At 37.0% G+C, this 15956-nt stretch overlaps 1 protein-coding gene across 1 annotated transcript in view; it reads right to left on the bottom strand.

The window, feature by feature from the left end:
- LOC132132602 (kin of IRRE-like protein 3) overlaps nucleotides 1-15956 on the bottom strand; it is a 137080-nt gene that overhangs the window by 17047 nt on the left and 104077 nt on the right. Inside the window, exons 4-6 of the mRNA XM_059545041.1 lie at nucleotides 13529-13686; nucleotides 10268-10418; nucleotides 4430-4535 (exon numbers count right to left, since the gene is read on the bottom strand). Of these exons, the coding sequence (XP_059401024.1) occupies nucleotides 4430-4535; nucleotides 10268-10418; nucleotides 13529-13686 (415 nt within the window). The remainder of the gene's footprint in view (nucleotides 1-4429; nucleotides 4536-10267; nucleotides 10419-13528; nucleotides 13687-15956) is intronic.

Genomic DNA, 15956 nt, shown 5'->3' with positions numbered 1-15956 from the left:
ATGCTTATTACATCCTGTTAAGAAAATTCAATTTCATCAATTGCAATGGTGCCAATAGTCAGCGTAAGTTGTTTATGAAATTATTTTAATCCTGTATTTGGTGCTAAAATAGAAAAAGTGTTGTGAACAATTTCCATGGATCTTTGACATTTAAGTGATTAACTGTCTTACTTTAATTTAATCAAGACGTGGAGCTGTATGAGAAATTACAGCGTCCTCCTGCCAGGGAGACACTTTCTTTGGCTCAGACGAGGGCTGCATCTTGACATATTCAAAGAGAAAATAATTTTGTTCTACGAAGAGCTGTAACAACTTTATCTCAGAAAGGGACATGCGAATAAAACAGTAAAGTAACCACGAATAAAACATCAGACCAAACCTCAGCCAGAAAGACAAACTGTGCTCTCAAAGCTTCACAATACACAAACCAAATCCATTTGTTTTGCTGCTTTCTTTACATAATTCAACAGCAATAGTATATGCACAAACCCTAGAAGAAAAAAAGGATCCTCTGAAGGTGTAAGCCGATACAACACCCGTGGAAAAGAAATTGTTTGTTTTTTAAGATGCTGCAGGAGGGCTGTCTGTGATCGGATGCATTTCGAATTAAAACACTGGGTGGTACAAACCGTCTCCACCAAAACAAGCAATCAGTCACGTGGACGCTGATGCCCACCGATGCCAAGCTGCAAAGCCACATGTTCACATCAAATGTCCGACACGCCCAACAGAGCGTCTTCCAGAAGACACTTCAGAGGTGACAAATGAGGATAAGACAAGACAAATCACCTACGCCACAACAAAGCCGCCAGCACCAGCGCTGACAGAAAGCCCCTGGAGGGACACAAAGCACATACTTTATTCACAGGCAGAAAAGTGACGTGTCTGATTCCATCCATTCACGCCCCAGTTTTCCACTCTGAGAGTTCAAGAAAACAAACAAACAATCGCAGCCAGAATTAAAAGACTCTCTCTCTCTTGCTCTTTTCTATAGTAAGGTTGTGGCTACATTTTTGAGCAAAGTGGCTTTTATTGAAATCTTTATGACAGCTTCACGTTTCAAGAGCCCCTTTCACACTGCACGTCGGACCCGGCATATTGCCGGAACATTGCCAGGTCGCCTTCTGTGTGAAAGCAAACACGTCCCGGGATTGATTCCGGCATTGAACCCGGGTCGGGGACCTAGTAACATTGCCGGGTTCAACCCGGGACGAGCGCTGTGTGAACAAAAGCCAGATCTAATGCCGTGTCGAAGTGATGACGCACGTTATCGCGCAACTCTTTTACCAGCTGTTTTGAAGGAAGATCAACGTTTGCGACGAAAAAATATGTGCAAACTCTAATGAAGCAGAGATCAGTTAGTTCCTCACTTTCCGCGCTTGCTTTTGTTCGCTTGCTTCAGTGAAAGTATACCGCGCATAACGTTTTCGACTCGTACATTACAGGTCACGCCCTGATGTCACGTGTCGTTACGGGATCTTTACGGGTTATGTGTAAAAGCACGCACATATCCCGGGTAATCACTGGCAGTGTGAAAGTGCAAAATCTAGCGACCCGGGAACAATTGCCGGAACACTTTACCCGTGTATTTGCCGGAATGGCAGTGTGAAAGGCGCTAAGGTGTTATTTTGGTGGAGAGAGGTCTAAGTTTAAGAAAAACAAAAGGCCACATCTTAAAAAAAAAAAAAAAGCATAAATCTTAATGTGATTTCACTGTCACTGTATATTTCACATGCACTATATCGAATTTTATATATGCCTATGTAGTGATGCTTAAGCAATATCATATACTGTAAGCAAGATTGCTATTTCGATATTCAGACTAGCCACACAATTTGTTACAAAAGTTCGATCAACAAAAACCTAAATTAAATTTACATTATTTACAATTTGTTCATTACTTTTTCTATTTTTGCTCTGTTAATGAAACTAGTTCCCATGAAAACCATGACAGAACTAACCGCTGTGATGAACATGCTGTTTTGAACAAATCTGAGTGAATGATTCAATGAATTTGTTTCGTTCCTGAACGAATCAGTGTTTGGAAGAATCATTTGAGTAAATGATTCAACCACTAACTTATAAAGATGTTTCATTCCTGAATGAATCAGTGTTTGAATGAGTAATCAGTATTGATGAATGATTGAATGATCCAATGATAATCAATTGCTGCCAATTTTTTGTAAAATAAGTGTCTATTTAACGGCAAGATATTTATATCCATATAATTGGCTATATTTAATTTCTTGTCGGGATTTAAAAGTCTGAATCTACACTGAAAATGTGTGATTCAAAACACTGAATTTAAATGTGTGACTTACATATTTCAAATATTATTTTGCACTACTTGTAGGTCACCAATCAAATCAGTAAATGTTTTTTTTTTCTTTTTTTACATAATTTATGTATTTATTTATTTTCCAAATTTAGTTTTTTATTGCAATACAAGATGGTCACAAATCGTGCTTGAGAACATGATAATCAGGTTTTACACCAAGTTTCTGTAGTAAAAAAGTGCTGTTGTCAATAAAACAAAAGGAAAATCTAATGCTAAGTCAATTAAGAAGGACAAATTCATGTCCATTCTGTTCACTCACATTTGGAATGAAAAAATAAGTAAAAATGCTAGCCCACTGTATCGGCATCAGCCATTGAAAAATGCATAGGAGTCAATCACTAGTGGAGCTGTGAGATCAAATTCCATTAGACATAAAAACTGCTCTGCCAAGTTATGAAAAGCCATGAATGAAAAATACTCAGGGTCTTAAATGGCCATCATGACCGCCGAACATAAAGGCATTATTTCTGCTAATTAATTTACGGCTTCACTAATCTCATTTCAAATGCCACAGGAGAACATGATGGGTTTTATTTCTGCGAGCGGCTGGACCGGACGCCTCCAATAAGAAATGTTACATTTTGTCTTACAAAAAAAACAAAAAAACAAAACAAAGTTAAATTAATTTCCATATTTATGTAAACAAAACGAACATGAATAAAATATTGGCTAGTGAAAATAATCCTTCCTCTTTCTAGTGAGGCAGCTCTAATCCTCTCAGAGGAACGGTGTAATGCCCACAGGAAATCTCCCGCAATCAGTAATGACTTTCTTCGTAATTAGTTGAGCTTCTGTGTTCCTGCAGTGTGAATTAAAATGCTGTGTTTCTCCATGAAGCCAGTCTCCATGTGGAGAGCTTCCTCGCGCTTGATTGATGATTTCATGACATTACACTTGGCCGAGGGTTTGGTCTGTGGCACAGCACGCATCTGAAGCCTGCTGTAGTGGGTCAAAGGGACAGGAGACACACAGTGTCCTCTACGCTTTGGAGATTCTTTGTCCAGCTGGCTCAGGGCACAGGCACAAGAGTCTGGAGTGTGTCTGTCTGTGCTTCTTTAGACCTCTCTGGCATGAATAATGTATGAAATCCTAATGGGGTGGCACGTGATAATCTCTCGCTCTGTGCTGATTAAAAAGATGTTAAGCGTGACACTGTCTTTCTCTATATGATCAAGACTTTCCAGTGAAATCACAAAACAAAATGTAAAGAAACATGTTCCTGGCCATAGGTGATATGATAAAAAAAAAATCAATTGAGCTAAATGCTTCCTTTTATAGTTACATTGCTTTATTAATAATATTAATTTAGTTTTTACTTTAGGGTCAGTAAGTTTTTTTTTCTTCATGTTTGTAAGAAGTCTGTTATCAAGTAAAATGGTAAAATTGTAAAATATTAGTACAATTTAAAATAACCATTTTCTATTTGAATATATTTTAAAATGTATTTATTCCTGTAATAAAGCTGACTTTTCAGCATCATTACTCCAGTCTTCAGTGTCACATGATCCTTCAGAAATCAATCTGACATGCTGATTTGCTGCTCAAGAAACATTTCTTATTGTTATCTATGTTAAAAATGGATGTGCTACTATATTTTCATGAAAGCCATAATAGATTTTTACATGATTCTTTGATGAATAGCAAGTTCAAATGAACATCATTTATTTGAAAGATAAATATTTTGTGACATTATGCATGTTTTTATTGTCACTCTGTATAAAAATAAATAAATAAATAAATAAATAATAATAATAAAAAAAACTTACTTACCCAAAGCTAAGCTTTCACCACATTGTGATGTCACAAATAAAAAATAAAAATAAAAAATTTGCATATGAGTTTTGGGTTGTTTTAGCACAATGGCTCTCAATGTGTCACGTTGTGCCTCCGTTGCTATTTCCATATGATCAAGTGTTAAAAAAAAAACATTTATTTATCATGCTGCTTTGCATGCATACGTGATGAACGTGTTAAAATGTGAAATTCATATGGTTTTTCCATGAAGGCATCAGGAGAGTGAAAGAATGAGATACTGAAAAAGAAAACCAGTTTCTGGTCTATGTGTGTGTATGTGTGTGTGTGAGCTCTCACCTGTAATGAGTGACAGGGGGATTCGCTTTAGCGGCACAACGGAACTTAACCAGATTGCCTTCTAGAACAGGCTGCGGTTCCACAGAGAGGTTCACCAGTGGGAAATCTGGAGGAGCAGAGATGGCCGGTCAACTTCATCTTTCCCACAAAACACTCATTAATAAACACTCGTCAGAAAGATTAATTGCGGGTTAAAGAACGAACTAAAAATACTCTAAAAAGTGGGAAAGGCTTGATTATTCTTTTTCTCGGTAATGGGAGCTACTTTGCATTAAGATTAATTGGCGCTGTAACTTGCCTTCTAATTGCTGAATTAGAATTTAAACAACTTTTAAAATGAGCATGATTAAAGAGAGTTTTCGGCGAAATTAACAAATAGATTGATTACATGAATTAAACAAACAGCAGCCAAATTCACATTAAGCAAAAGCGATATTTACCCTAGCCTTTTTATTGAACAATTTCAGACAACAATTACATTTTATTTAGTTGAGTTTAATGCGGTGCTGGAAATCTCGTTAAAAAAACTTTGTTTCAATTAAAACAAAAGAAAGTTTGAAATAAGCAGGAAATTGATATGGTTGGATCAAGGCTATCCCACTTTGCTAGAGTTTGCTTCTGTTCACTCCTTCCCAATTACACACACCCAAACCCGAACAGACAGACAGGACTGACAGCAGACAGACAGGAAGTGACAGCGGACAGATAGGTGCTGACACTCTCAGAGCTGAAGGACCTGTCTGTGAAAGCATGATTGTGCAGTGTGTTTGTTTGGACACAGGGCATGTTGGACATTAACTAGGCCAGTGGTAGAAACATCAGCGACATACCGACAAATCACAGCAATTCCAGACACCAGAGATTCCTTGTGCTGTTTTTCTCCCCAAAATCCTGAAACTTTAATATGAGAAAAGCTTCTACAATCTGCCCCAGTCCTGTCTAAGCGCAGTGGACAGATCTGTCACCTCCCACAGGTCTGAATGTGATTAGAGGCTTCTGAAAAGCCCAGACACAGCACTGGGTCTGATTTCTCATTAGAAATCTGCTTCCGTCACTCGCCCAATGTATTTGTACCTGGGACATGTTTCATTCATAATGCCTTATGGCGCGGGACTATTAATTTAAAACTAACCTGCAGCTTTTTCTGCAAAACACTGAAAAGACAAAACAACACATTCGAACATATTAGAGAAACAATAACAGCGACAGAGTGTGAGTAGAGTTAGAAACTGAAAATTTGGACTACTTGCACAACTTCTTCCACATTATTATGACTCAAACGTTTCTGTTTGTGTTTCTGTCATGAGAATGGAGGTTATTACTACTTTTAAGGGCTGTTAGTTGATTAAAATGATGATTCATGTTCTCTGCTTTAACAAGAATTACCTTGAACCGGGTGAAATGTTAAATAATATGTGTGGTTTCTAAAAAATTAATTAATCCATTTCCTCCTTAACCTCCAGAAGTCCAGTGTTCATCTTCTAATTAACAGTGTTTTTTCATGTACTGGTCACGGTAAAAATAAAATACATACATATTTTTTTTGTAGTAATTTCTGTGCTAATTTTTTTTCCACACCATTTTTTTTATTGTACCTTTTGAATGTCCATTTATGAATGAATTTTACTGATAAACCAGTTTTGAATGTGTGAATTGGTGCTCTTATTCCCATCTTTTAAAACAGCTGAATGAATGTTAAAAAAATGTATCAAGCTAAAAATATTTAATTAGTCTTGAACAATAACATGTAGACAGTGCTATTACTCAAGGCTAAACCACACAACTTTTATACAGATTTTTGCCGAATTTGCAGTTCAGACAGATTAACACTAGTTGTGTTTAGAACGACTTGGGAGTCTGGTAGTGTGTGGCTTTTACTGTATGATCCCTAGTTTTAATGTGAATCCATTTACAAAACTAGCAAGTTTATGATCTTGTTCAGATTTTGAAAAGGTGTGTAGTGTATTCCAGTCTTTCCAAAATAAAGTAAGAATTCTGGCATAAACCTAATGAAACATTTTAGTCAATGACAAATGAACCAGTGATTAAAAATACAACACAAATGAACAAATATTATTTGAAAAGAAACTACGTCACAAGGCTCAGGGCAACTAGTCCACATGAGTTTCTACAAAAACATACCAGGTCCTAAGATGGTACAGAATCAACATTGATTTGTGGTCATTCATTTTAAATGAAGTTTGCGTTGGACTGTGGAATCACTGGGATTTAGGGAGGTTTCTAGGTTTCTATAAATCTGAAAAAGAACCGCGTGCAAATATGCATCCAAAACCTCCATGTCCTCTAAACATAGAGGTATGCATCTATTTTGAATGGAGGGCTCAAGGGGGAATGTGAGTGAGTGTTTTCTTGAGCTTGATATAGCACCTCTTTTCAGTTTCCTTTGTGTGGAGTGAGTGGGTTCACCCGACAGGAGCTCACAAGAGGCCTCCAGACGCGGCTCCATGTGCACATGTGGTTGTTAATTATTCCTAACAAACAGCATTGTTTCAAACCTACTTTTATTTTCAAGGCAATTACTTTGAGAAGTGGAGAGCCACTCTCCTGGGTGCTAATTCTTAAACGAACTGGTACAGTGAGGCCTACGAGCTAACGGCGTGAACGATCTTCACGCCACGTTCAAGCAAAGGGTCAGACGGCATTATCGGCGGAACTTGCTGTGAAGATTTATGATAAAACCAAATCTCTTTTGAGTCGTAAGAGGGAGGAAAACTAAAATGGGATAAAGTGAGGCGTGAACGCAGATTGATGTGGGCTATGAGCTTTGAGAACGCTTTTATGAAATATGAAACGGGAAGTTTTAATTACTAAATGTGGTTGAGAGGCACTGATGACCTTTAAAGAGAGAACGTGAATGGAAGAAGGAGAGTGCTGGAGATGTGAATGTCAACACATTGCAGATTAATTTGTTTAGACTATGGAGATTGGTTGAGTCCAGAGATCCTTATCGAAATAGTGTTTTAAGGAGAGGAACCACCAAGAAACATTCCATTAATAATCATCATCAATGGAATCTAGAACAGAATTCTCGAAGGGTGTCAGACTAATAATGATAGGAAACCTTAACTCTGACACGCTGGAAGACCATCTGCTAAAGGCCAAACTGATTAAAGAAAACACAGAGAAAGAAACTATAATATATAAAATGTGACTAAATCTAAATTACACATTTCTCACTCTTTAAAAAAATCATCTAAAAAGTGGTCATTTCTTTTGGTTTGCTTCCATTTTTGCCTTATTTTAGGCCAGTTAAATAGTCCAGTGCTTTTACAGCCAAGAGCTTATATATGATTAGAAGCAAATGTTTTCTGTCTGGTATAAAGAGGAAGGCCAGAGTATAGCAGAAATGTGAAAAGCAACACGCTTATTTAGGTCACCAGTGACTCATGTACCCACAGATCAGCGCTGTTTATTAGCGGTACACTTTAGGCGGAACGCAAAAACTTAAGACGAAATGAAATCTAAACATTCCCCCATTCCGCTGATGAACTCTTGCCACTCTTTCACATTGCTGTATTAGATCAGTCCAGTGCAATTTATATCTGTTGTCGTGCAATTACCTACAGAGCAGGATAAATGGAAAAAACAGCATGCGCGATATAATGAAAGTGTTTTCAGTAAATAATCTCTGTGAACAGTGGAAAACATCTTTTGCCAGTCCTTCAAACTCTGCCACAAAACCCATTTCCTTCATGGCACCTCACTCAACAGCTGTCTTTTATAAATATTGATGACATGAAGCATCAGGAAAGTGCCCCTGGCACCGGTTGGAGCTCCCCATGGGCCGTCTTGGCCCAAAGGTTCTAGCACCTCTCTGCTCTCAGTCATCACTTATTTACCCAGCACATGTTCTTCCAGTGCGTGGCCTACAGCGGGGTCTCCACTTCACTGAACTGCTTCCTCGCATTAGACCTTCCACATCTCAAATGCCAGAGCGCACAGGCTCAGGTTAGATATGGCATAAATTATTCCAATAAAGATGGCTAAAGGGAAGTTCGAGCCTCCATGAATTATGAGCTAAATGAATCTTGGCAGTAGCAGTTAGCTTATTTGTGGCAATTTCACTGACTTTCTAATACACTACCGGTCAAAAGTGTTGAATAATTAAGATTTTGTAATGTTTTTAAAAGATGTTTCTTACGCTTTAGGCTGGATTGATTTAAATTCAGTAAAAACTCTAATATTGTGAAATATACAATACAATTTAAAATAACTTTGAAGACATTTGAATATATAATTAATTTCTGTGATTACAAATCAGAATTTTCAGCAGACATTACACCAGTCTTCACTGTCACATGAACATGATGAGAAATCATTCTAATATGCTGATTCGGTGTTCAGTTGTTAATGATTTCTCTTATTATTATAAATGTTGACAACAGTTTTTGCTTTGATAAATATATTTCAATAGAACAACATTTGTCTTAGAAGCAAAAATATTTTGTAATATTATAAATGTCTTGAATGCCACTTCTGATCAATTTAATTCCTCCTTGCTTTATTAAATAATTATTTTTAATATACTTACCCAAACATTTTGAATGGTAGTATATCATTGTCTTCACAGAAATAATAAGGATCAAAAGTCTTTTTTCAACACCGTTAATAATAAGAAATGTTTCCTGAGCAGCAAAGCATATCAGAATAATTTCTGAAGGCTCATGTGACACTGAAGACTGGAGTAATGTCTGTTGAAAATTCAGCTTTGCCATCATTGGTATAAATTACATTTAATTTTTTTTTACATTTATTCATATTAATTTATTACAAAAATATTTACTATTCCAAACACTAGACAGATAGTGAAGGATAGCGAATATAATCTGAAACCTGGCTGGTTTGACGTTCTCCAATCATGGTTAATTAAACAAAGGATTTCATTGGCCCATACAGTGGCGACATCTGCAAAACTGACTAATCAGGAGTGCCTGTGCAATACAGGGAGGAAAGAAGCTTACAGTAAAACTCTTCTATTGTTTTGCATGACAAAACGATTTGGGCCAAGTCTGGAACAGCAAAAAAAAACACTAAAGTTTTCCGTTTCACGCTTTCAATTCAGAATTTGAGCACCATTGTGCTGAGGTGCATTCCTTCTGGGCAATAAAACAGACTTTACGGACGTGAAGAAATGAGATGTCAGAACTTGTGGATCTTTCCATATGATATATTTTCTGCTTTATTAGTCAGACTTAATATCTTTCAACACTTACTGTAAGAGAGCTGAAATAACGTCTTTGTTCCCTATGCATACATTGTCAGAAATATTTCATCAAAAGCTAATCTTCGCGCTGAATTAGTTCAGGCCTTTCATTTTAGTGCTTTCAGATACACTTTTGACAGCAAAGCTTATGACTGCTATAAATAAAACTAATCAAAATGCCTGTATACAGAAGGCGGATCTGGTCGTGTTCAATTCTTCCGACATTTAAAATATAACAATTAGCACTTATGTCCACAATAACCGGCTTAAAGCTTAGAAACGTCCCTGTATGCTGCGTTTAGTGAAACTGTCACTTTCACAATTGATTCTCCAAGACAAAAAACAAGGAAAAACTAAAATTGTGTCAAGCCTTGTGTGTCTGTGGAGCATAGTACGACATGTGCTCAGACATCGCATCGCATGCATTCACAACGGATGTTTGGATAAAGAAAATAGGACAGCACATAGCGGATTTTCACATGTGAATAATATATCCACATAGACAGACAAGCTCAGAATGCAGGTCTCAAGATTTGGAAGAGGAAAGTGAGCTTGAGCGTGTCTGCCGCTAAATGTGTTTGAACAGATGCTCAGCCGGTGGAAGATTCACTCACGTTGGATGTCGATGGTGACGGTGGCCTCCTTGCCATTGGGTGCTGCTTTGTTGGAAGCACGGCAGGTGATCTGTTGGCCGCTCTTGATGTTCGAGGCAGAGATGTGGAGGGTGCTGACCGTGCTTTCCCTTCTGCCATCTCGCAACAGTGTCTGCGGTAAACACAACCATCATAAGCGGTAAATTGTCACTGGGCAGCATTTAACAGATGGTCAATGATATTCACAGAAAAAATAACAAGCTAAACAGTTCAAGATGGTCTATCCTTGGGCTTCCTCTTGAGTGTAGGTCAAAAACAGATTGCAATCAGCTCCTCTCTGTTGGAAGTCTCAGAACAAACCATCAACCCAACAACCCTTGAGTCTCGAGTGCTAAATAAACATGAAATGTTTGCTCTGTTATCAGACTAGCTCTGTGTTGAAATCTGTATTGAGGCATCTTACACTGGAAGTCACACACTTCATATATCAGTCACAAAGAAGCTTATTCAAGGCGATATTAACTGCACTTTTGCTCTCTGGTATTCAAGCTATTGTAGAGAAGCGTGTTTATTGAGGAAAGATTATTAAAAAATTGGTACAGATATTTGAAGGATATTGACTTCATCTAAAACACCCGTCAGCCTCGCAGCTATAACAGATTCTCTCGCAGAATTAATCAAATAACGCAATAAAGAGTGTTCGGAATGGAGCTTGTTTCCTGGAGAAAAATGAAAAATTCTAATCTCTTGTGCTTTTATCATCTGACATTTTTCTAAAAGGTAATTGTGTTATGATGAGGCTCACCAGTCATTAGACATTCACTGCACAAAATCAAATTAAACTTGATCCAAAATACAGACAATTTTTCACAGATTTTTGAAGGATGAGACAGAGCGTTCTCTCACTTTTACCTGCCAACAACATTTCCCTTTGAAACAGATCAGAGATGATGTCTTTTCATTTCAACAGCTGTTCATTTTCATCAGTCTTATAAAATGACATCAACCACCCCTCCTCAGACAATAAATCAATGTTCATGTAGAACAAAATCTATATATTAAAATATAAATAAATACATAAATATGAGACAATACATAAATATGACACAAAATTAAAATAATAAAATGCTTCTTGAACACCAATACTGGCATATTTAAATGATCGCATGGCACTGAAAATTGGAACATTTTGTTTTGTCATCACAGGAGTAAATAACATTTTTAAATATATTAAAACAGAAAACAGTCATTTTTAAATTGTAATTATATGTTTGAACAGGGACATAAATAAAAACATACACACATTCATCAATCAATCAATCAATTAATCAAGGAACACTAAAATAATAACACACCTCATGAAGACACACCTCGGATGAATGCGTGATTAAATGCATTATGGTTATTTTGTCAGCGCTGTTGATTTTCTGTCTGACTGTGGTAACAATTCAATAGATGAAGCTGAATATCAGTGTGAAACCATCCTGTGATATCAATTCATCCTTAATCGTGTTGACACACTGAGTTGCGTAAAGGAAAAACACACATTTACTGTGAAAACGGAAGAAGCAGGAGGTTGAACCAGCACCTCTGAACATGTTTAACAGATTAATCCAAAGTAATTCCTCTGTACATTCCTACGTTCGGTTCTGCAGGCTGTTTTGTTCCAGCACTCCTTATGAGACTCCTGTTTTCATTAAAACAACATCCAATATCCAGTTTACACTTGCATGACTTTTGAGACGTGAATAGCTTTGTTTTTATCCGTCTCATGGAGGCACTTGATTTCAGAAGGATTTAAAAGAGTCTCCCAAGTGTAGAACAGATATGAAAGCAGTACTTCTGTTGAAAAAAAAAAGAGTTAACCTGTCTAGCTTGCTTGTGTCTAAATGATGTCTGGTTAATTAATGAAGGGACTCTCTCCGGTGGGTGCTGGGGGGTTCAGTTTACTCAAAATGAGCAGATTACGCTCTCCAATCATAGTACATGCGGCCCTTTAAACACATTTCCTGCTCTCTCAATTTTCTCCCTAAAGCTGACAAACTGAGCAAATTGCTGAGGAACACATTCATAATGGAGTGCTGGAATGTCTTTCCATTATGACATATTTAAAGCACTGCATTACAGCTTCACTTTGCCCCAAGGATTAAATTAAAAATTAGTCCTCAACTTGTCATTAATTTGACAGTGCCGAGCCTTTGAGGACACGCAGCCAGGCGAAGTGCAGGATTTCATGAGAGACTCTCTTTTTTTGACATGTGGAAGAGGGGTAATGTTGAAAATATCAACTGTAGGCCAAAAAAAATTAAAAAATAAAATTAATAATAATAATATTGTCATACATGTTTTGTCTCCAAACCTATGCAGTTATTCACCTAGACAGCTATTTTTTGGTGTCACAGAAGAACTTCAATGTTCAAATTGAATTAAAAAGTTTTTAGACAACATTTTTGCGGATCGTATTGATTTTTAAACATTTTTAAACATTCAAGTCATGGTTCAATCATTATGTTTGAATGTCGAATGAACCGAGTTATTTTATGAATGAAAACATTTTTGATAACATAATTTTTGGGGATCATAGACTCGATCGTTCACTTTGAAATGAATATTCGGTACAACATTTTTGGCCATTATATGAATGTTTGAACTAATTCAAAAACAATTTCGGACGTTCTTGAGCATCAGACGTACAAGCTGAATCTAAAACTTTCAAAACAACATTTTGGACATGATAGATCATTCAATTTGAAATGAAACTATCAAGACAGTTTTTGGGAAATGTTTGAACTCACAAATCTTTTGATCATTTGATCATCCAATTGGAAATGAAACACAGTTTTTGAGCATTAGTGCATGTTTGAATTAAATCAAAAGTTTTGAGACAGCTTTTTTTTGGGCATCATATGCACATTTTGAACTGAGTCAAGACATTTGAAGAAGCTTTTTGGGCATCATCTGCACGTTTGAATTGAATCAAAATATTTGGGAACGATTTTTTGGGTGCTACAAAAGAGTTCAAAATGGAACATTTGATTATTCAATTTGAAACCAAACACTTAATACATCATCTAAAATATTTAAAAAAGCATTTCTGGACATAATAGCTGGATGTGAACTTTCAATTTGACACTTTTCTGGGCATCATAGGTGCATTCAATTGAACATTTGAGCACATTTATGATACCTAAAAATGTTTTTGAGACTGGTCCCTGGTTTCAGCACATTTCAGGACTGCATACTGTTGTTACAATAACCGCCAGCAGCAGGGATCTGCCATACCTTGGTGTATGCGGCACCGTTCAACACCTCTCCATTACGGATCCAGATGATGGAGGCAGCTGGTTTGGCATTTTCGGCATGGCAGGTAAGGTTTAGCGAGTCTCCTGCACGCAAGCTCACCACAGGTGCTCCGATTATCACAGGGTCATCAGGAGGAACTAAAAAAAATAATAAATCAGATAAGTCTATCCTCTTGTTTCACAAACAATGGCACATAGTGAAAGAGAGGGAAATAAATGGAAGGATGAGTTAAAAAAACAGGTTTCTGAATAGCGTTGAATAGCGTTGATTGCAGTTACACAGCTACACAGCTCTGATCAGCCTGCTTCTCACTCAGACTCAGGTAAATTATTGATTGGGCACTCAGCTCATTAGGGAGCATATCTGGGGCAAGTCTAAATCAAAGGCAACAAGCAGCTGCTACATCCTGAGCGCTCCAGAGAGAGCACTGGAAAGAGAGAGAGGGCAGTAAGACGTGAGAAGAGGAGGGACTGTTTGAAGATGCCAGCACGGGCTGACTGGGGGGTGGTTGTTGTTGGGGGACATCCCAGAGATGCTGACTTCATTAAGAGAGAAGCTGAGACCCCATTACTTCTTTATTACTGATCAGACTTCTGCCAGCTTAGATCTCACCAAGATTTTTGGCCAATCAGATGGCACATAGAAGTTTGAGCAACCGGGTACTTTAAGATGGCATGGTAACGACCAAGTTTAGGATGCAAAGGGGACATTTTGACCATGTTTCTTCATGAAAATAAATCTCAGAAGGAGGACGCTGGACATCTTCTCTTCAGATCTCTATGTGTAGCACATCAGACCGTGGAGATTTGGCCTTTGTGATTTGTTAGCTGGTGTTCCTTCCCTGGAACCAATCAAGTCTCACTCCAGCTTGAAAAAAACAAACAAAAAACATGTTTCTCAGAACGTATGAATAGTTTTTTCCCTTTTGTCTCCATGTACAAAGGCCACAGCCACATCTAGTTGTCACCATGGTTTGGAGAGAGAGAAAAATAAAGAGTGGGAGAGATTAGAGAAAGTGAGAGATAAATAAAGAATGCGGAAAAATGAAAAGCAGAAAACTGATTCGGTCTGTCGCGATGGAAAAGTACATTTGTTTAACTGTGCGCAGACACACAAGCAGCTGATATATGTGTAATAGATATACATTTCTGTTTTAACTTTGGTGTCAGTAAGATTTTTATTTATTTATTTTATTTATTTTTTTTAAATAATATAAATCTTTTATTTAGCAAGGATGTAATAAATTGACCAAAGGTGACCAAAAGTAAACATTTATGATGTTACAGAAGATTTCTATTCATTAAAGAATCCTCAAAAAATTAAAATAATACAAATAATAAATTATTCATGTTTTCATCAGTTTATAAGAATGACTTCTGAAGGAAAATGTGACATTGAAGGAGTAAAGGCTGCTGAAAAATTACTTTTGCATCACAGAAATATATATTTCAAATATATTAAAATAGAAATGTTTTTAAATTGTAATAATTATTCAATTGTAATAATATTTAACAATATTACCATTTTACATTAGTGTATACAGAGACAGACAGACAGACAGACAGATAGATACAGATATATCTCAATAAATTATAATGTCGTGGAAAAGTTCATTTATTTCAGTAATTCAACTCAAATTGTGAAACTCATGTATTAAATAAATTCAATGCACACAGACTGAAGTAGTTTAAGTCTTTGGTTCTTTTAAATGTGATGATTTTGGCTAACATTTAACAAAAACCCACCAATTCACTATCTCAACAAATTAGAACACTTCATAAGACCAATGAAATATATTTATTGAGTGAATTGTTGGCCTTCTGGAAAGTATGTTCATTTACTGTACATGTACTCAATACTTGGTAGGGGCTCCTTTTGCTTTAATTACTGCCTCAATTCGGCGTGGCATGAAGGTGATCAGTTTGTGGAACTGTTGAAGTGGTATGGAAGCCCAGGTTTCTTTGACAATTTCCTTCAGCTTATCTGCATTTTTTGGTCTCTTGTTTCTCATTTTCCTCTTGACAATACCCGATAGATTCTCTATGGGCTTCAGGTCTGGTGAATTTGCTTGCAAGTCAAGCACACCAACACCATGGTCATTTAACCAACTTTTGGTGCTTTTGGCAGTGTGGGCAGGTGACAAATCTTGCTGGAAAATGAAATCAGCATCTTCAAAAAGCTGGAAATATGGAAATATGACGTTCTCCAAAATTTCTTGGTAAATGGGAGCAGTGACTTTCAACAAACACAATGGACCAACACCAGCAGATGACACAGCACCCCAAATCATCACAGACTGTGGAAATTTAACACTGGACTTCAAGCAACTTGGGCTATGAGCTTCTCCACCCTTCCTGCAGACTCTAGGACCTTGGTTTCCAAATGAAATACAAAACTTGCTCTCATC

This window comes from Carassius carassius, chromosome 49, assembly GCF_963082965.1.
Source record: "Carassius carassius chromosome 49, fCarCar2.1, whole genome shotgun sequence".
Taxonomy (NCBI): Eukaryota; Metazoa; Chordata; class Actinopteri; order Cypriniformes; family Cyprinidae; genus Carassius; species Carassius carassius.
Note: the sequence above shows the minus strand (reverse complement) of the source record. Positions and strands in the feature narration are given on the sequence as shown.